The 19,231-nt window shown below is 44.2% G+C and overlaps 2 protein-coding genes and 1 non-coding gene across 6 annotated transcripts in view; 1 reads left to right on the forward strand and 2 right to left on the reverse strand.

The window, feature by feature from the left end:
- The window catches only part of SCAF4 (SR-related CTD associated factor 4), a 66,242-nt gene extending 59,851 nt beyond the window's left edge, over positions 1–6,391 (forward strand). For all 4 annotated transcript variants that reach the window (XM_005548828.5, XM_005548831.5, XM_005548829.5 and 1 more), the window contains exon 20: positions 852–6,391. In XM_005548828.5, the coding sequence (XP_005548885.2) occupies positions 852–1,822 (971 nt within the window). In that variant the 3' untranslated portion in view covers positions 1,823–6,391. The remainder of the gene's footprint in view (positions 1–851) is intronic.
- Positions 4,217–13,401, reverse strand: SOD1 (superoxide dismutase 1). The gene is made up of 5 exons (XM_045389238.2): positions 13,253–13,401; positions 9,232–9,328; positions 6,602–6,671; positions 5,745–5,862; positions 4,217–4,669 (listed from the first exon to the last, which is right to left on the reverse strand). Exons 1-5 carry the CDS (start codon positions 13,322–13,324, stop codon positions 4,562–4,564), a joined length of 465 nt encoding a protein of 154 aa, XP_045245173.1. The 5' UTR covers positions 13,325–13,401; the 3' UTR covers positions 4,217–4,561.
- Positions 8,637–8,814, reverse strand: LOC123572703 (small nucleolar RNA SNORA81). Its single transcript, XR_006697243.2, has one exon. It is a non-coding gene; the product is annotated as a small nucleolar RNA SNORA81 (small nucleolar RNA).
- Positions 13,402–19,231: the final 5,830 nt, after the last annotated feature.

The following is a 19,231-nucleotide window of genomic DNA, read 5'->3' on the forward strand; positions in this document are numbered from 1 at the left end:
ACTTCTGTGACTCTTATATCAGTATGAGCAAACCCTCATGTAGATGGGAAAATAAAACCCACGAAGTCACTGTTATTTCAGCAGCACCAACCTTACCAGACTTGCCACCTTTGGAAGAATGAATAGAAAGAATGAATAGAAGGCGAACAGCTGAACATTGAGCATTATTCAGGTCATGATGACCTCGCAAGTTAGATATTGTGCTGTGCCTTGAAAAAGGAACTGTGACAATAAACTTCACGTTTGCGTATGGATCTTTGTTTTGTAGACATTAGTGTTTAATTGATGCACAGTGCATAGTAACTGCATGAGGCATTTTAATAATATGGACTAAGTGTAGCATGGAATCAAAGAGATCTTCCTCTTTACTGGGTTTTCTAGGTCAGTGACCTCATTTTTTTCTAGTAGTAAGAAGACCTAGGGTGTAAGTTTTCTGTGTGCCCCTGCCGTCTGCTTAGTTAGCTTGAATAGTTACTGATGGTGAATGTTCATCTCATGAGGACTTCGCACATTGTGTTTCTGAAATGTATTTGGAGTTGGAAACAGCTTCTGATGAAAGCTACAGGAGATTCTGACATAGGCTTTGGAAATTGGTATTACCATTACTATTTTATTTTCCAGTTTATTCTGGCCCTTACCTGTATTAGATACTTTAAAAAATCTCTTTGCAGTTGCTTGCCTTAGGTTGTTACTAGGCCTCACACTGGGTTTGTGACGGGTAGACTGGCCCACAGTATGAAATTTGAAGATTGTGGGTTGAATTTGATTTTGCTTTAAGCTCCACAGAACACAGCTGAAACTGGAGTGCCATCTTCTGTGGTGTTGACGTTTTTATTTTTGTCGTCTTTTAGGCACTCAAGGAGTTGCCCCTGGTCCTGTAATTGGACTTCAGGCACCATCTACTGGTCTTCTTGGCGCCCGGCCCGGTCTCATCCCACTCCAGCGCCCTCCAGGAATGCCCCCACCTCACTTACAGCGGTTCCCTTTGATGCCGCCCCGTCCCATGCCACCGCACATGATGCACAGAGGCCCGCCGCCAGGACCAGGGGGCTTTGCGATGCCCCCACCTCATGGAATGAAAGGTCCCTTCCCACCACATGGCCCGTTCGTTAGGCCTGGTGGAATGCCAGGGCTCGGGGGCCCAGGGCCAGGCCCAGGGGGTCCTGAAGACAGAGACGGAAGGCAACAGCCGCCGCAACAGCAACAGCAGCAGCAGCAGCAGCCGCAGCCGCAGCCGCCCCAGCAACAGCAGCAGCAGCAGCAGCAGCAGCAGCAGCCACCACCATCACAACAGCCTCCACCAACACAGCAGCAGCCACAGCAGTTTAGAAATGATAACAGACAGCAGTTCAATTCAGGTAGAGACCAAGAAAGGTTTGGAAGAAGATCTTTCGGAAATAGGGTGGAAAATGACCGGGAACGGTATGGGAACCGTAATGATGATAGAGATAATAGTAACCGTGACAGGAGAGAGTGGGGAAGGAGGAGCCCTGACCGGGACAGGCACAGAGACTTGGAAGAGAGAAATAGACGCTCTAGTGGGCATCGAGACAGAGAGAGAGATTCTAGAGATAGAGAGTCTCGTAGAGAGAAGGAAGAAGCACGAGGAAAGGAAAAGCCGGAGGTGACAGACAGGGCAGGTGGTAACAAAACCGTTGAACCTCCCATTAGCCAAGTGGGAAATGTAGACACTGCTTCAGAACTTGAGAAGGGGGAGTCTGAGGCTGCAGTCCTAAAGCCTTCTGAAGAGTTACCTGCTGAGGCTACCTCATCCGTTGAACCCGAAAAGGATTCTGGCTCAGCAGCAGAGGCTCCTCGTTAAGAGACTGGAATTTGTGAAAATGTGACAGTGACACTTCTGGAGTGTAGAGCTTGAGGTGTACAGATGCTGTATTATATCCGCTCCCGCTGTACTGCAGCCCCGCGCCAGCTGGTGGGGAACTGTAAGCAATTTGATTGCTTCCCTTCTATTTAAAAATAGCCACAAAATAACAAAAAATACTGAAAATATGAATAAATATTACCCTTTTTGCTGTAACTTTTTAAAAGTTTTGACTTTAAAAAGTTTACAAATCGTAATTAGAAGTGCTCTCTATTTTTTTTTTTTTTTTAATTTAAGACAAGGTAACGGTGAAAGCTCCTCAAAACAATAGGGATGTTTTTAATAAACTCTATTTTCGTAACAAACTTTAATGTGTGCTATTCTTCCTACACTGCATTAAGGTGGAAAAGGATTGTTCACCATCAAAGTTTGAGCTGTTAATACTGTATTGGAGTCTAAATTAGACTTATTTGATGAAAATAGACATTTTATGTAGTTATTCTCACTTTCATATGTAATACTTTTGAATTTTAGTGTTTCAGTCATAAGGTAAAGGTTAGTTGTTTTAATGTCAATTGAAAAGCTGTGTTTGCAATTCAATCGAGGTTTTTTTTTTTTCCCCATTGGCTTTGTGGTATATGTTGCCCTAATTAATTTGTAAGATTTTGCTGGGGGAAAAGTTAATTCCAGTGTTACATGTTGTACTATAAATTATCTGACTGCGTGGGTATTACGTTAGAAGGTTGCATGTGTGTGTTTTTTTTTTTTCCAACCATCCCACTGAATTCTTCAAAAGGGTAAAAGAATCAAGGTTAACATTTGCAATCTAAAAGCTTTTTGTTGTGTTTGAGGACTTCAGTGCAACCTATTATTGTTTCCTTATATAAGCCTTGCCTATTGCCTTTCTTTACCAGTTTTTTAATTCCCCTGCTGGGCAGAGGTAAACTGAACTTTTCCCCCACATACACTTTTTTTCTTTTGCTTAAAGTTGGTGGGTTAACTAGGAAAAATTGTTGTAGGTTATCCAAGAATTACATGAAGACATCCAAAGCCAAGTCAAGCCTTTATCTGAAATTGCAGGAAATCCAGTGCCAAGACCTGATGTCACACTATCCAAATATTTATGGCCTTCAAGTTGTTTTGAATTACTTTTTTAAACTCTTGGTTTCAGTATGCTTAGCAGTTAACTTTGTCTTTGCCGTCATCCTCAGGCAAAGCTGCTTTATTACTCTGGTTTTTAAATAATACTCAGCAGCAAGGCCTTTGGTTTGATGGGGAGAATATATCTAGGGCAATGTCCTTATATTCCTGCCTTTAGAAAATGAGAGAAAATTGTTGTATCTGTAAATTTAAATTATAAAACTTGTCCTTAATTTTACACTGGCCCAAAAAAAAGTCCTAACAAATGGCTTCTGGAAGAAAACGTGATTACTCAACATCCAGACTTGAAGGACTTACAGCCTGTATTTCCAACTTAAGAGCATCCTATATGCACATGAAATGACTACTCCTAACTGGTAGCGTGATTATATTTGAAGTTTGAAAGGCGTGAGTCTCTAATTCCACATAGGCAACAAACTACATCAGGGAAATGGGTTAAATACTGTTTTTTAAACATTACCGAGATTTAAAGAATGGTGGTTTTAACCACTTACTGTAAGCATATTGTTCTTTAACATAATTTTAAAACTTTGGAAACACTACAGATTTGTCTTCCCAATTTAGCTTTTCCTCTCCTACATTTGATAAAGTACGTATTTATGAACAGATTGTCACTTATTCATGGTTTATCAGAAATATTCTACAATTTACAATTTCCAATTGAATAGTCAAACCTGAGTTAGGTTAACATTTAAAAGCACTCTCTCTCAGGTACGTAAATACATTGAAAGTGACTCATTTCACTAATTCGGTGTGTAAATTAATAAACAGCCAGAACCCACAGTCAAACATTTCCTTGGTTCTATCTTCCAATGCTATAGATTTCTTTAAAGGGCTAATCTGTTAAGTAGGTTGTGCCAACGTCCACCCTTGAATGTACAATTTGTGCCATTCTGGCAGGTAGATAATCTTATTAGCTAGCTGAGGCTGTAACTTGCCTTTTAAACTCACTAAAAGTTATCAAATGGCTCTCTTACACGATAACGTCTTTTTAAAATGAGGTACTTTATGAATCAAAATGCTAAAATGACTAAGCAAGAACATTTCCCTAAAGCTTTCAAAGGACAGCCTGTTGTCTAAGCAGAGTTGTGTTCGTATTAGCTAAAAGACCTGCTGTTTTAAAAGTATGCATTTTGATGATCTCAAAACACTTTCAAAGTAAAATGCTATCACTGTTAGCATTACTAAATCTGTTCCACTGAAGCTGTTTATATAAATAAGTATCAGAGCTAATTTAGTTTGAACTTGGATTCTTTTAATAGACTCAAAATGAGTGCCATACAGGGTTTTTATTCACAGGCTTGAATGAGAATTGAAGAAATTCTGACAAGTTTAATACCCATCTGTGATTAAGTCTGGCAAAATACAGGTCATTGAAACAGACATTTTAATTGAGTTTTATAAAACTATACAAATCTTCCAAGTGATCATCAACCAGTTTCTCATTACAGGTACTAAGCAAATGTCACACAATTACACTCTTAAGATTACAGTGTTTAATGTTTATCAAGATACATTTCTACAGCTAGCAGGATAACAGATGAGTTAATGGGCCTCAGACTACATCCAAGGGAATGTTTATTGGGCGATCCCAATTACACCACAAGCCAGACGACCTCCAGCGTTTCCTGTCTTTTTACTTTCTTCATTTCCACCTTTGCCCAAGTCATCTGCTTTTTCATGGACCTGTAAAAAATTGTAAGAAGATAACTTTGGGCTGTCAAGTAATCACTACCTCCTCCCAACAATACCCAAAAGATGTTTAAGAACCTCATAATATTAGAAAAATAACATTAATCCTAGTAGATATACTAATACTTAGTAGTTTAAAAGTAAAAACTACTATTCAAAGCTTTTTCTTGGTGTTGCAAAGACATTACCTTTAAACATTAGGTAAGTGTTGCTATCTCTAAATGAAATACTAAAAACCCAAATAACTATGTTGTAGACCACCACACACTACCCTTAGTCCTCCATGATAAGTTACAGTAACTGTAGTTCAGCAGTCACTCTTTGGCAATTTAATTGCTTTGGAAAAAAAGGAAAGTGAAAGTGAGTAATGCTCAAAATTTCATACCAAATGAATGACAGGCCTATAAATAAGACATAATCCTAAAAAACCTTAATACTTTAGCAACAGTATTTTGAATTTTGTTCAACAAACCTTTGTAAACAATTTTTCTGCTTTACAACTATGGCTCAAGAAAACCTTAAAAATAAAAGGGTTAACTGAGTGGAAGTGACTAATGAATGTTAATGCCCTCAAAGGGAGGTAAAAGAGAGCCAGTCTACCTGGTGTTTTGCATGAACCAGATGCATTCCCCAGAATAACTTGGGGCAACAGCTTCCCACAAGTTAAACAAGTCATGATAACCTGCAGTCCTGGATGAACATGAATACTGAAGTCCATCCCAGGTTTTAAACCTAACAAAATGTTCTGTTTCACAAGTGAGAAACCCAATCCTGGCAAGAAAATCTGGCCATTTTAAAACTAAAGACTACTCTGTTTTCCAAACTCAGATCTAATATGGTCAAATGTAACCTGCTTTCTACTGCATCTTAGCAGAACAGTGTTCTTGACTGACCCAGATAAAATAATTGATTTTCACCATAACTGTCCAATAAAATTGCTTTTCCTAATTTGAACTGCAAGTATAATTTATCTGGATCTTTAGAAACCACGACTAACAATCATGAAGTGAAGAGATACATGACTGTATGTCAGACGAAGTTTTACGTAGATCGTTTTATGAAAGCTCACCACCAATGTGCGGCCAATGATGGAATGGTCTCCTGAGAGCGAGATCACAGAATCTTCGAAAGACACCTTGGCCACACCATCTTTGCCAGCAGTCACATTGCCCAGGTCTCCAACATGCCTAATAATGGAAAAGCATCAGATGGATTAGGGCTGACTCCACTGAACATCAAGGTAGTTCATGAGCTGAATTAAAACTTGACTGAGCAAACACAAATTTGCAAACAAGTAGCTAGGCATTCTAAACACAGCTCTTCAAACAAGGCTTCAAGTCTACAAACTCATGCTCTGGGAAGAAAGATGGGGGTGCACCTCATTTCAGAAGTACCAAAGGGTAAACTCTCAGTTACTGAGTTATGCCTGTTAATTATTGGCATAGCTAACAAAGCTATGTCCCAAGGCCTCTGATATAAAAATCTTGTCCTTAGATTTAGTATTTTCCTGAAAGGCTTTCAGAAAACATACACATACAAATGGAGTCTCGACTAGTTTTCAATATCAATTTTTTTTTTATCTACAGACGCTTCCTATGTTTCACGATGATTGATTCTGCTAGTGGTTGACAGTACTGTTACTCATGACATTTCCTGTATAAGTTCCCCTTTGGCACCTGTATTAGTTCTATATTCAATAAATGCTACAAAACCAAATCGTTTTAAGTGTCCCCATTTGTCAATTCCTTTAAGCCCAGGAAGTAAAAGCATTCCAGCATTTGGGAGCAGGGGTTTAGATGAGTCAGCAAGTTCAAAAACAAAGGTGGGGGAGAACACGGAATTATCTTAGCACATATTTACAAGTAGTATACCATATGAACTCCAGAAAGCTATCGCCATTATTACAAGAGTTAAGCATCTTGTTACCTCTCTTCATCCTTTGGCCCACCGTGTTGTCTGGATAGAGGATTAAAGTGAGGACCTGCACTGGTACAGCCTATTTACAAGAAAAAGAAAAAAAAAAAAGCTAAATTATGAATTAAAGTTCCCAAATACATTCTAAAAAGAAACATTGCTAAAACTTCCCATGGAGAGAGCAGGGACCTGCATCACAACTTCTGGGATAAGCAACACCTTGGTACAGGCATGGTGAGAAGGGAACAGAAACAAGTCTATGGCCGGGCATGGTGGCTAACACCTGGAATCCCAGCACTTTGGGAAGCTGAGGTGGGTGAATCATCTGAGGTCAGGAGTTTGAGACCAGCCTGGCCAACATGGCGAAACCCTGTCTCTACTGAAAAATACAAAAATCAGCTAGGCATGGTGGTGTGCACTTGTAGTCCCAGCTACTTGATAGGCAGAGGCAGGAGAATCGCTTGAACCTGGGAGGCAGAGATTGCAGTAAGCTGAGACTGCACCACTGTACTCCAGCCTAGGCAACAGAGCAAGGCTGCGTCTCAAAAAAAAAAGCAAGTTCTAACTACTATCTGACACTCGTTAAGTTAACACCCTTCCTCGGGGCTTCGGCTTCTTCACTGTACAATAAGGGACCAGACTCATCTTCAACAGTTTTTCTATCATTAAAATCCCATGGTTAAGATCCAAATTTGTAAGAATGTAGTACACTTTAACTACAAAAAACTCATCTCCCCAGCAACATACTGCCAAGCAGTTCTACCTGTGCCCTTTACTTGGTGCAGGCAGAATATTCAACAGCATCTTATGTGCAAGGGCCAAGGCTGCTGCCTTACACAACTCCAGGGGGCGGCATTCCGACTGTACCCTGTGTAGAAGGTGCTCCTGTGGGCCAGGGGATGACATTCACAGAGCACAACCTCGACGGCACAGGAGGCCCTTTCGTAACACGGCTGCCTTCGTAACAAGTCCTCTCACCCCCAGGAGTCCCACACGGGGAGAAAGGCAGGCAAGTTACAGGAAGCAGCAGCGCAATCACCTCCCAAACCAGAGGCGGGAAGCCAAAAAGCAACTTGGGGAATTTCAGCAATTACAGAAATGGATCAAATCTGATCACTACAAATCACTATTTGAAACTAAATTAGCAAGATGAATAAAGTTAATTTAAGAAGAAACCTATAAACAAAAAATTCAGATTACTCAAATATGGCAAAAGACCACTAAATGCAATTTAACTCATAAACTTTTGTTAACTTGCTTCCAATCCCAAATTAAGAATATAAAACTTGGCAGTTTCTCTGAACCTACTCAGGTTCAGGGGCTGCCTGATTTTTTAAAAATAGTAAAAAAATTTTTTCAGCATATTCCAAAGTACCAGTGATCCTCTGCATTCCATCTCCAGGTTGTATCCTACTTTTGTCCCACTAAGGAGCCTGTGTTTGCAGTGTGGAGCTACTCTTACATGACATTATGCAAACGAATGCAGCCCCTTCGCTTGAGGCACCCACCCTCAACCCCCAGCTCAAACACCTGGGATCATTACAAAAGTTAAGAACCCAAGTTATTTCCTATTGCCTTCTTTAAAAAACACTTTATTCTGGCTGGGCACAGTGGCTCATGCCTGTAATCCCAGCACTTTGGGAGGCCGAGATGGGTGGATCACGAGGTCAGGAGATCAAGACCATCTTGGCTAACACAGTGAAACCCCATCTCTACTAAAAAAACAAAAAAATTAACCAGGCGTGGTGGCGGCGCCTGTAGTCCCAGCTACTCAGGAGGCTGAGGCAAGAGAATGGCGTGAACCCAGGAGGCACAGCTTGCAGCGAGCCAAGATGGCGCCACTGCACTCCAGCCTGGGCGACAGAGTAAGACTTGTCTCCAAAAAAAAAAAAAAAATCCTCTTCTACAATGATGCCATAAGACAAAAAACATCAACTCTTTCCCTTTCTTTTCCACACCTAGGTGACAAAAACCAGTTTTGTGGCTAATCTTAAGGTTGATCTTCAAAGTTATTTTAACTTCACTTTTTTTTTTTTGGTTTCTAAAGATATACTACACCAAATCTCAAGACAAAGGGCACTGGGCATTAAGAAGCAGGTCCACCCCAGTCTTCACAATCTAGTGCAGTTACTTTTCTTCTTGTGTATACTTTGCTGGCATTATTACAAAAACCAAGATATGGTCCTAGTTTCTGCCATTTTAGCACAGTGTTTATACAATAAAGTTGACCTCTTTTTTTAAAAGAAAAGTTGAGGGTTTTGCCAGGCACAGTGGCTCACACCTGTAATCCCAGCACTTTGGGAGGTGCAGGAGGATAAACCACTTGAGCCCAGCAGTTCAAGACTAGCCTGGACAACATGAAACCCCACGGCTAGAAAAAAATACAAAAAGTAGCCAGGTGTGGTGGCGTATGCCTGTAGTCCCAGCTACAGGCCAAGGCATGAGGATCACTGGAGCCTGGGAGGTCGAGGCTAAGGTGAGCCATGATCGCACAGCACCACTGCACTCCAGCCTGGGTGACAGAGCAAGACCCTGTCTCAAAAACAAAACCAAGTTGAGGAGTTTTAACATTTAGGGGCTACTCTACTGTTTATCTAACTAGGTTGAACAAGTATGGGTCACCAGCACAGCACAACACCCACCTTGTGTATTATCTCCAAACTGATGAACATGGAATCCATGCAGGCCTTCAGTCAATCCTGTAATGCTTCCCCACACCTTCACTGGTCCATTACTTTCCTTTAATCAAAGAAAAGTGCAAAGTTGGAGAGAGTTTCTGAACAAAGAAAACGGCTGATTTACCTTTACCCCTCACAGTAAAGTAAAAAGAAGCCAGACTCGGGAGTGGAAAAATCTGTGTCCAAATCCCAGGCCGACCACTTTCTAGCCAGGGAACCTCCAGCAAGCTGCTTAACTGCTCTAGGCCTGTGTCCTCAAAAGGGAGATGGTAATCTTGTTCCCACACTCAATGCACAAGCGCCCTGTGGCCAGGCTTCGTGATTAAACATAAAAAGCACCAAATAGAGTGGTAAGCAAAGTGAGTACCTACACATCAGAGTTAGATACTTCATAGGGTTTGACTATTACAGTAAATATGTAATATAAGTACCTATTTAGTAAACACTTGAATAGGTCATATTTGTACATGTTGAATATACATGTACACGTAAACCTTTTTGGTTTGTTTTGAGACGGAGTCTCGCTCTGTCACCCAGGCTGGAGGGCAGTGGCGCGATCTCGGCTCACTGCAAGCTCCACCTCCCGGGTTCACGCCATTCTCCTGCCTCAGCCTTTTTAACCCAAAAGGTGTATGTCTCATCATATGCTCTTTAGCCCCTTGCTGCTTCTCCATATAGACACTCTTCCATACGGCATACACACTTTAAAACAAAGAAAAAGGCACCCTGGAGACGTCCAACAGGCTACCCTAGGACCCCTGCTCTCCACTCCCCACTCAGTGTGTGTTTTTAAGTTTCCATCAAAGTTTTTTTTTTTTTTTTTTTTTTTTTGAGATGGAGTCTAGCTCTGTCGCCCAGGCTGAAGAGCAGTGGCATGATCTCGGCTCACTGCAAGCTCCGCCTCCCAGGTTCATGCCATTCTCCTCCCTCAGCCTCCTGAGTAGCTGGGACTACAAGCGCCAACCACCACCAAGCCCAGTTAATTTTTTGTATTTTTAGCAGAGACGGGGTTTCACCGTGTTAGCCAGGATGGTCTCGATCTCATGACCTCGTGATCCGCCCCTTCGGCCTCCCAAACTGCTGGGATTACAGGCGTGAGCCACCACGTCCGGCTATCATAGGTATTTTTAATTAGCAGTCAGAAAATATCCTATTTCACTGCCCTCAGGAGAGGACTGATTCTAGTCTAACCAGAGGTACTACTGTTTTCTGAAATCTTTTCAAGCACTGAAACCTAGATAACCTTTCCACTCTACCAAAAAGCAAGCAAGCAGTATCGCCATTCAGGCAATGGTGACAGGTAATGGTGCTCCGTGGCTACATACAGAAATCAAGGACGTTACGAGTAGATCTCAGGACTAAAATAAACACATCATCCACACCACACCGTCATACATGTTTGTGTCTCTTGTTTTTAGCTTGGTTTTCAAATAGGGACAACAGTTAAGGGGCATTAACCCTTAAGACATGACTTTCCACTGGAAAATACCACTGCTCAAACGAAGGATTCTGGCAATTGCGGCCTTTTAAAAATTCTTTTCTTTTTCAGAATAGACACTGTGACTCTTCTACAACCTCTAATTTTGGAAAAACTCAAATGTGAAAGTTGTCCCTCAAATATGCTGTGTTATCAAGAGCACAGGGCCAAAAAGAGGAGGTTCTTTCAAACCTCCATTTAACGGGTAATACATTGGGAACATGTAAGTAGCTGTGCTTAGGTACAACCCTACAGGGACCAGGCTGTGAACTCAAGTGAGTAACACAGGCCTGGAAAGCTCCAGCAGTACTGTCCTGGGCTAATGAAGGCTCAGTATGAAGAGATCTCCAACAATTCTTCAAGAGAAGCTAGGAAAACTGGACTATTAGGTGAAAGATTCTGATTTGTAAAAACTAGCCACGAGTCTAAGATTTTAAACACGGAATAGGCCACGCCAGGTAGTTTATAGCCAATTTATTATCTCTGCATATCTGGAAAGCTGGAATGCTCCACTATCCAAGGCTCTTTCTCAGGTACAAGGGGCACCAACCAAAACGAAGTCAGGCGCTTAAAAGAAGGAACTATGCACGCTGCTCAGGGAAGGTGGAAAATGACAGAAACCTGGGTTCATGCATGGATTCTCAAAGGCCAGGGAGAAGGAATTCCACAGAGGCGTCTTAAGACTAGTACTGGTGGCCGGGCGCGGTGGCTCACGCCTGTAATCCCACCACTCTGGGAAGCCGAGGCGGGTGGATCACCAGGTCAAGAGATCGTGACCATCCTGGCCAACATGGTGAAATCCGGTCCCTACTAAAATACAAAAAATTAGCTGGGCGTGGTGGCACGCGCCTGTAATCCCAGCTACCCGGGAGCCTGAGGCAGGAGAATTGCTTGAACCCAGGAAGCGGAGGTTGCAGTGAGCCGAGATCGCGCCACTGCACTCCAGCCTGGGCAAGAGAGCAAGACTCGGTCTCAGAAACAAAACACAACACTAGTACTAGTGAATTATGTGGGAATAAGTAAAGAGGGACAAAACGAAGTCTGACAAATGAAACAGCAAAATGGAGTCAAATGCCAAAGAACCTTTTCCAGAAAATCTGGAGACGTATTAAAGAAAAAAGCTAAACTCGTATCTCCCTCATACACATTTCAGACACTTGCACAGACTAACTGTTCCTGTCCTCTCACCTTTCTGTAAACACCTTTAAAGACTGAATCTCATTCATATGATAAATATTCTCTCATGACTTTTAAGCCGAGTACGAGACAATTTTCCACCAGTTGGTAACTTCACTAAGGCTCTGGGGGACAGTGTTATCACAAGCACCTTCCTTGCAAGACGTTTTGCAATTTTACTGATAATAGTTATGAAAATATTTCTGTACATTTTACAAGAGTCGTTCAGAAGTTTGTCTCTGACCATCTTAGCAACCTGCCTACTGGCAGAGCAATTTTAAAGCCACTTCACAGAAAATGTGGCTTAAGAAATGCTCCGACAAGAGTTACTAAGTACCAATTCCGTGTAATGGAAACTTCAGGTCTTCCAATTTCCAAATCCCAAACCCCACCCACTGTCCTCAAACAACAGTCCTCAATCGTAGGTGCACATCAAAATCACATTTGGAAACTTAAAAAACAGCAATAATCACCTGCGCTGGGACAGGTTTTGATGTAATTGGTCTGAGGTTGGGCTCTGGTGTATTTTTAGTAAGATCTTCAAATAAGCTAACTGTGCACCCAAAGTTAAGAATCATCGCCCTCGAAAGTCCCCAAAACGGTCAGTTAAAACTCTGGCTCTCGGAGCTTAGGAGGAGGAAAAGGACCTCTATCCAAGGCTACCTTCTCTGCCCTTGCAGCCCAACCATGACCTAGAACAGAGGCCAACAAACTCCTGCAAAGTGTCACACAAACGGTCTCTGTTGCGTATTTTTGTTTACCAAAGCCTTTTAAAAATATAAAACCCATACTTAGCCTTAGAGCTGTACAAAAGCGGAGACTCCCTGACCCAGAGCGCTGAAGCTGGAACGCGGAGAGGGATGCTAAGACACCAGCCGGGCCCAGGCGCAGTCGCCACCCCGGGCCGGGCCTGTCACTGCGCCACTCGGTGTCCGCGGGACCCTCAGGAACGAGAACACAGCCAAGCAAGGGAGGAGCACAGCTGCTCCAAGCACCACGACAGAGCCCGCGGCGGCCGCCCACGGACCCCGGAGGGCAGCACGCCCACGCCCGCCCCCGCGGCAATCCCTCCCCGCGCTCCCGCCACGCGCAGGCCCAGCCCCGCGGCGGCCTCGGTCGCACACCCCGCACCCGGGCCCGCCCGATGACTCAGCACTTAGCCGGCACCGCACCGCTGGGGGCAAAGGCACCGACCGGGCGGCGCGGCCCGAGGCCGGGCGCGGGACCAGGGCGGTCCCGAGGCCTGGCTGGCCACCCGCTCCTAGCACAGGTGCTCGGGGCGACGAGCGGGCGGGAGCGGCCTCGCAAACAAGCCTCCGCCCCGGCCCTTGCCTTCTGCTCGAAATTGATGGTGCCCTGCACTGGGCTGTCGCCCTTCAACACGCACACGGCCTTCATCGCCATGACTTGCTAGGCCACGCCGCGGTCCTGCTTCCGAATATTGCGAGACTGACCGCAAACGCTGCAGGAGACTATGCCGCAAAGCGGGATCACGGCGCCGCGACTACTTTATAGGCCGGACCTCCGCGCCCCGCCCACTCTGGCCCCAAACCAGTCACAGCGCACGCGCTCAGCCCGCCCCCTGCGGCAGCCTCGGGACGCGAGTGGCAGGAAATGACTGGGGGCGGGGCCAAGGGGCCGCGTGCGCCTCAGACTTCCCCCCGCCCCGCAGCCGGGAAAGGTCCAGAACCCCGAAATGGAAAAAAACACAGCCTTTTTTTCACGGGGGCGTGGCCCGACGGTTGCAGGACGCGAAATTGGCAAAATGATGTAAACAAGGTACGCCTTGAAAATCTGAAGTCACTTTGTCTAGAAATGTCATTGGTTATGACTGACTTTCGCCACAGCATCTCATTTGTTACTCAGAAATTAGGACGGCCCAAGATGGATGCTTTTGTAGTTTTCTTTTTTTTTTTGTCTTGTTTTTTAATTTTCTGAGGGCATAGAAAGTCGCTACACCTCAATCCCTGGCCTCACCTTTTCTTCCCCTGCAGTTGTTTTAGTCCTTAGCACATAGTTTCTTATTTGGTTGGCAGAATTCGGTATTCTTTTTATATTTTTCCTGTTTGGCAACGCTACAACCCCACAGATAACCAAAACGGCAACTAGTTGGCTTCTAGGCATCTCCTGCGTTTTTGCCTGGCCCCAAGGCCACAACACTCAAGGAGGGTAGAATGGTGAAATAATTTGTGATGTCTCCATACAACAGGAATGATAAATATGACTTACCTTTCAAGGGAAATATTTCAAAAACTTTGATGAAATGAGAAAATAGTACAAACTACTTTTGTCCGGGGCAAAGGGGTTGTTTATTTGATTTTTGAGACAGGGTATTGCTCTGTCACCCAGGCTGGAGTGCAGTGGCACGATCATAGCTCACTGCAGCCTCGACCTCCTGGGTTCAAAAGTCATCCTGCTGCCTCAGCCTCCCAAGTACCTGAGACCACAGGCATGTGGCACCACACCTGGCTGATTTTTGTATTTTGGGTAGAGATGGGGTTTTACCATGTTGCCCAGGCTGGTTTCAAACTCTTGAGCTCAAGCCAGCGGTCTGCCCACCTCGGCCTCTCAAAGTGCTGGGATTACAGACATAAGCCACCACGTCCAGCCTAGTATTTCGTACTGAGCATGGCAAAATACTCAGACTTAATTCAAGTCCAGCGTGAAACAACGATAGAAGCTATTCCAGCCTCGTTTGGAGTACACTACTATCTATTTATTTACTTATTTATTATTTATGTTATTTAGACCCTCAGACTCTAATGCATCCTCTATCAGAGAAAACACAATTCACATTTTTTTATCATCCTCTAGGAAGTATACATATTTGCAGTTTTGCGTGTTGTATTTAGTAGTAGTTTCCAGATAATTTGTATATTCTAAACGGTTGCATAAACAGTGCAAATGCTGGCCAAACGGCCTTTGCCCAAGGCTGAAGTTTCTCTGGGTTCCAGGAAGTTTGGCCGAGTTCAGTTCATTGTAAACTTGCCAAGGGAGCCGCCCACAGACACAAGAGCGCTGCTTTGGGACAGTGAATTACTTTTCTTTTGAGATGGTCTAATGATGCCTGGGTGGTGCCTTCCTAGGACGGTCCTCACACCTGAACAGGGGGTGCCAGGCCCTGGGCCCCATACTTTACAGGGCCCTATTCTGTCCCTCTTCTGGCATCATCTCCCATGGAGAAAAGAATGTGTCGAAGCCAAGAAGATGCTCCCACCAAGAACATCATCTCTCCTAGAACAGGGGTAAGAAATTTAACTCTGTGATATTTAAGAGTATTTGTGTCTTCCTAATGCAGGGCGTCGAATCTGGGCACTATGGACATTTTGGGCCAGACAATTCTTTGCTGTGGAGGCTGTCCTGTACACTGTAGGATGTTTAGTAGAATCCCTAGCCCCTGCTCACTAGATGCCAGTAATACCCTGTCCCTCCCTGCCGGGCTGGGATAACCAAAAATAATTCCAGATGTTGCCAAATCACTCCCAGTTAAGAATCACTGTTTGTATTTATTTATTTATTTATTTATTTATTTTGAGATGGAGTCTCACTCTGTCACCCAGGCTGGAGTGCAGTGGTGTGATCTCGGCTCACTGCAGCCTCCGCCTCCTGGATTCAAGTGATTCTCCTGCCTCAGCCTCCCAAGTAGCTGGGACTAGTGTGCGCACCATGCCTGGCTACATTTTTGTATTTTTAGTAGAGATGGGGTTTCACCATGTTGGCCAGTCTGATCTCAAACTCCTGATCTCAAGTGATCTGCCTGCCTCGGCCTCCCAAAGTGCTGGGATTACAGGTGTGAGCCACCACGCCCAGCCAAGAACCACTGTTTAGAACATCACTTGAGTACCAGGATCCTGGAATTTCCTGCCCAAAGAGCCCTGAGCCTGGGTATAGGATCCTGAACAGGCCACACAGGGACTGTCCCACATTGAGTACACTGCTAGCCTTAAACATAGGCCCTGCCCAGTGCCGCAAAGAGCAGGGGTGGGGAAAGGGGGAAGGGCCAGGAGCGGGCAGGCAGCCAGCTCTCCACTGCTACCCTCCTACACAGAACTGAAAGAAGTCCAAGAATTCCACATTTGAACCTGCCTTCCAGGTCTTTATGAAGGTATATTTGTTAAGGCAGGATGCTAGAGCCTGGGTGGTTTGGAACCCTGGAACATAGATTGAATCTGCTACATGTAATTAGCCGGGCATGGTGGTACACCCCTGTAGTCCAAGCTACTTGGGAGGCTGAGGTAGGAGGATTACGTGAGCCCAGAATGTTGAGGCTGCAGTGAGCCGTGATCGCACCATTGCACTCCAGCCTGGGCAACAGAATGAAACCCTGTCTCAACAACAATGATCATCATCATCCTGGGGTATCTAACTTAAAAAATAAAATAAAATAAAATAGGGAAATCAGATGAGAGGGACCTTTGCACTTGAACCCCAGGGTTTAAAGAAGCAGAACAGGCAAGACCCTGTCAGAAAGAAAGAAAGAAAAAAAGAACAAGAGGGAGAGAGGGAGGGAGAGAAAGAAAGAAAGGAAAGAAAGAGAAAAAAGACATAAAAGAGAGAGAAAGGAGGGAGGGAAAGGAGGGAAGAGAGGGAAGGAAGGGAAGGGAAGGAAGGGGAGGGAGGGAGGGAGGGAGGAAGGAAGGAAGGAAGGAAGGAAGGAATTAGAGAAAGAGGAGCATGTGGCACATGTAGACAGTCCAATTTTGTCATGAAAGGTGAGGAGGAATAGATGCCTCAAATCAGATGGCACATGCAGATGACTAAACCACTTGCTTGTAATGTGTCATCTCAGCCTCCCTAAGAGTGAAAATTCATGTTTGGGGACCTCTTTGCATAAAAGGTGGGCAAAAAGGTAGACCAGAAATTTTTATTTTTATTTATTTATTTATTTATTTATTTTGAGGTGGAGTGTCACTCTGTCGCCCAGGCTGGAGTGCGGTGGTGCAGTGTTGACTCGCTGCAGCCTCACCCTGCTGGGCTTAGGCGATTCTCCAACCTCAGCCTCGCAAGTAGCTGGGACTACAGTTTCAATAATTCTCTCTAGATCTCAGCTGCAAATCAAAGGCACTGGGCCTAGATGCAGTGTTTGTCAACCCTGGCTGCACAGTAGAATCACCTGGGCAGTTAAAAACAAAAACAAAAAACACTGTGCTTAGGCCCAATTTTATTAAAATTTAAAATTGTATATCTTTATACTGTAAATACACATTTCATTGCTGTAAGTCATAAGAAACCCTCAATGGTTATCAATGGGAGTGGGCTGCTTATCTGTGCACTTTTCATCACATGAGAAAAACCTTTATTTGGGTAAATAGCATAGCCAGATTTCTGTTAACATGCGGTCAAAAGCAATTTCTAACTGAGAGAGATGAGAAGCCACCAGAGGGGCGTCCCCAGGGAGTCAGAATGGTCTCTGGAATAGCTGAGTGGGTGGACTGAGAGCTGATGGGGTGAGACTCAAGGCAGAGAGACCATTTGGGAGACAGGATAAGAGCCCACCTAAGGCCATCACTGGAAGAAAGCTGGGAGATCATGGAAATGCAACCACAAGTCCAGCCACCCATTAGAGGTGCATGGTGAGAGAGGGAAGATAAGGGCAGCCCCCAGGTTTCTAGCCCCCTTGGTGCTGTTTACCAAGGAAAGCAGGTTCAAGGACAAAGGGCTTAATTCGGGACAGGGTGCATCTGAGGTGCCTGAGGAACCTAGAAGTACCAGGCTGGAATCGTCCTCTTGGATACGGGTCTAAGCCCCGGGATCATTCCTAAGCCTGGACGCCATCTCAGAATTAACACACATCCTATTCAACGTTCTTGTTTTGTTTTGTTCTGTTTTTATGGCGCTGGGTCTCACTCTGTCACTCAGGCTGGTGTGTAGTGGCGTGATCTCGGCTCACTTTGCCCTCGACTTCCTGGACTCAGGTAATCCCCTCACCTCAGCCTCCCCAGTAGCTGGGACTACAGGTGAACACCAACACATCTGGCTAATTTTGTATTTTTTGGTAGAGACAGGGTCTCCCTATGTTGCCCAAGCTCATCTAGAACTCCTGGGCTCAAGCAGTTCACCTGCCTCAGCCTCCCCAAGTGTCATGAGCCACTGTACCCAGCCTCAAAGTTGTTTTTTAAAAATGTAATGATCTATTCCCTTTAAGGGACATAATTTTCTTCATGATCCTCTGCCCTACTAGATGGGTAGGAGTTGGGTGAGACTTAAACTCGATAATGCCTCAAGTTCGTGTGGTTTAAACCAGGGGTCCCCATCCACTGGGCCACGGACCAGTACTACACTGGCTATATTTGAAGAAGAAGAATTTTCTTGGGCCACACATAAAATACATTAACGCTAACGGTAGCTGATGAATTTTTTAAAAAAAATCTCAAAGACAATCTCATCATGTTTTAAGAAAGTTTATGAATTTGTGTTGGGCTGCATCCAAAGCCGTCCTGGGCCACAGGCAGCCCATAGGCTGCAGGTTGGACAAGCTTGGTTTATAGGCCTCAAGTGTGGTGGGACTGGTGTTTTAAAAGTTTCATCAGTGAAGATTTTACATACTGCATAAAGATTGATATTTAAGTTGAGATAAAGGATATAAGAGGATATATTTTGTTTGAGATCATTACATTTCTGAACAGTTAATTGAGTTGCGTGTTTTTCACGTAAGTATTATTTAGTCATATCTTTATCATCACAGGATGATTCTGCTCCACAACTTCTTTCTGTTTATAAGGAAACGGGCTGGGCGTGGTGGCTCAACCCTATAATCCCAGCACTTTTGGAGGCCAGGACAGGCGGATCACTTGAACCCCGGAGTTTGAGACCAGCCTGGGCAACATGGTGAAACCCCGTCTCTACAAAAAGTACAAAAACTAGCTGGGAATGGTAGCACGCACTTGTAGTCCCAGCTGCTCAGGAGACTGAGGTGGCAGAATTGCTTGAACTCGGGTGGCAGAGGTTGCAGTGAGCTGAGATTGCGCCTCTGCACTCCAGCCTGGACAACACAGTGAGATCCTCCCTCAAAAAAAAAAAAAAAAAGGCACTGGTTTATTGTTACTGTTCTTTTTAAAAAAAATTGCTGCTCCCCAACCTGGGAGGTTTGGTTTGGTTTATTTATTTATTTATTTATTTTAACAGTTTTATTAAGATACAATTTATATACCATACACCATACAATTCACCCTTAGTAAGCACTTTAATGATTTTTAAAGTAATTTTATGTAGTTGGCAGCTACTAGCACAATGCAGTTTTCGAACATTTCCATCAGCCAACTTTCCTCATGCTAGTTTTTGCTTAATCCCTTCTCCCACCCCAAGCTGCAA

The sequence above is a fragment of the Macaca fascicularis genome, chromosome 3 (assembly GCF_037993035.2).
Source record: "Macaca fascicularis isolate 582-1 chromosome 3, T2T-MFA8v1.1".
Classification (NCBI taxonomy): domain Eukaryota; kingdom Metazoa; phylum Chordata; class Mammalia; order Primates; family Cercopithecidae; genus Macaca; species Macaca fascicularis.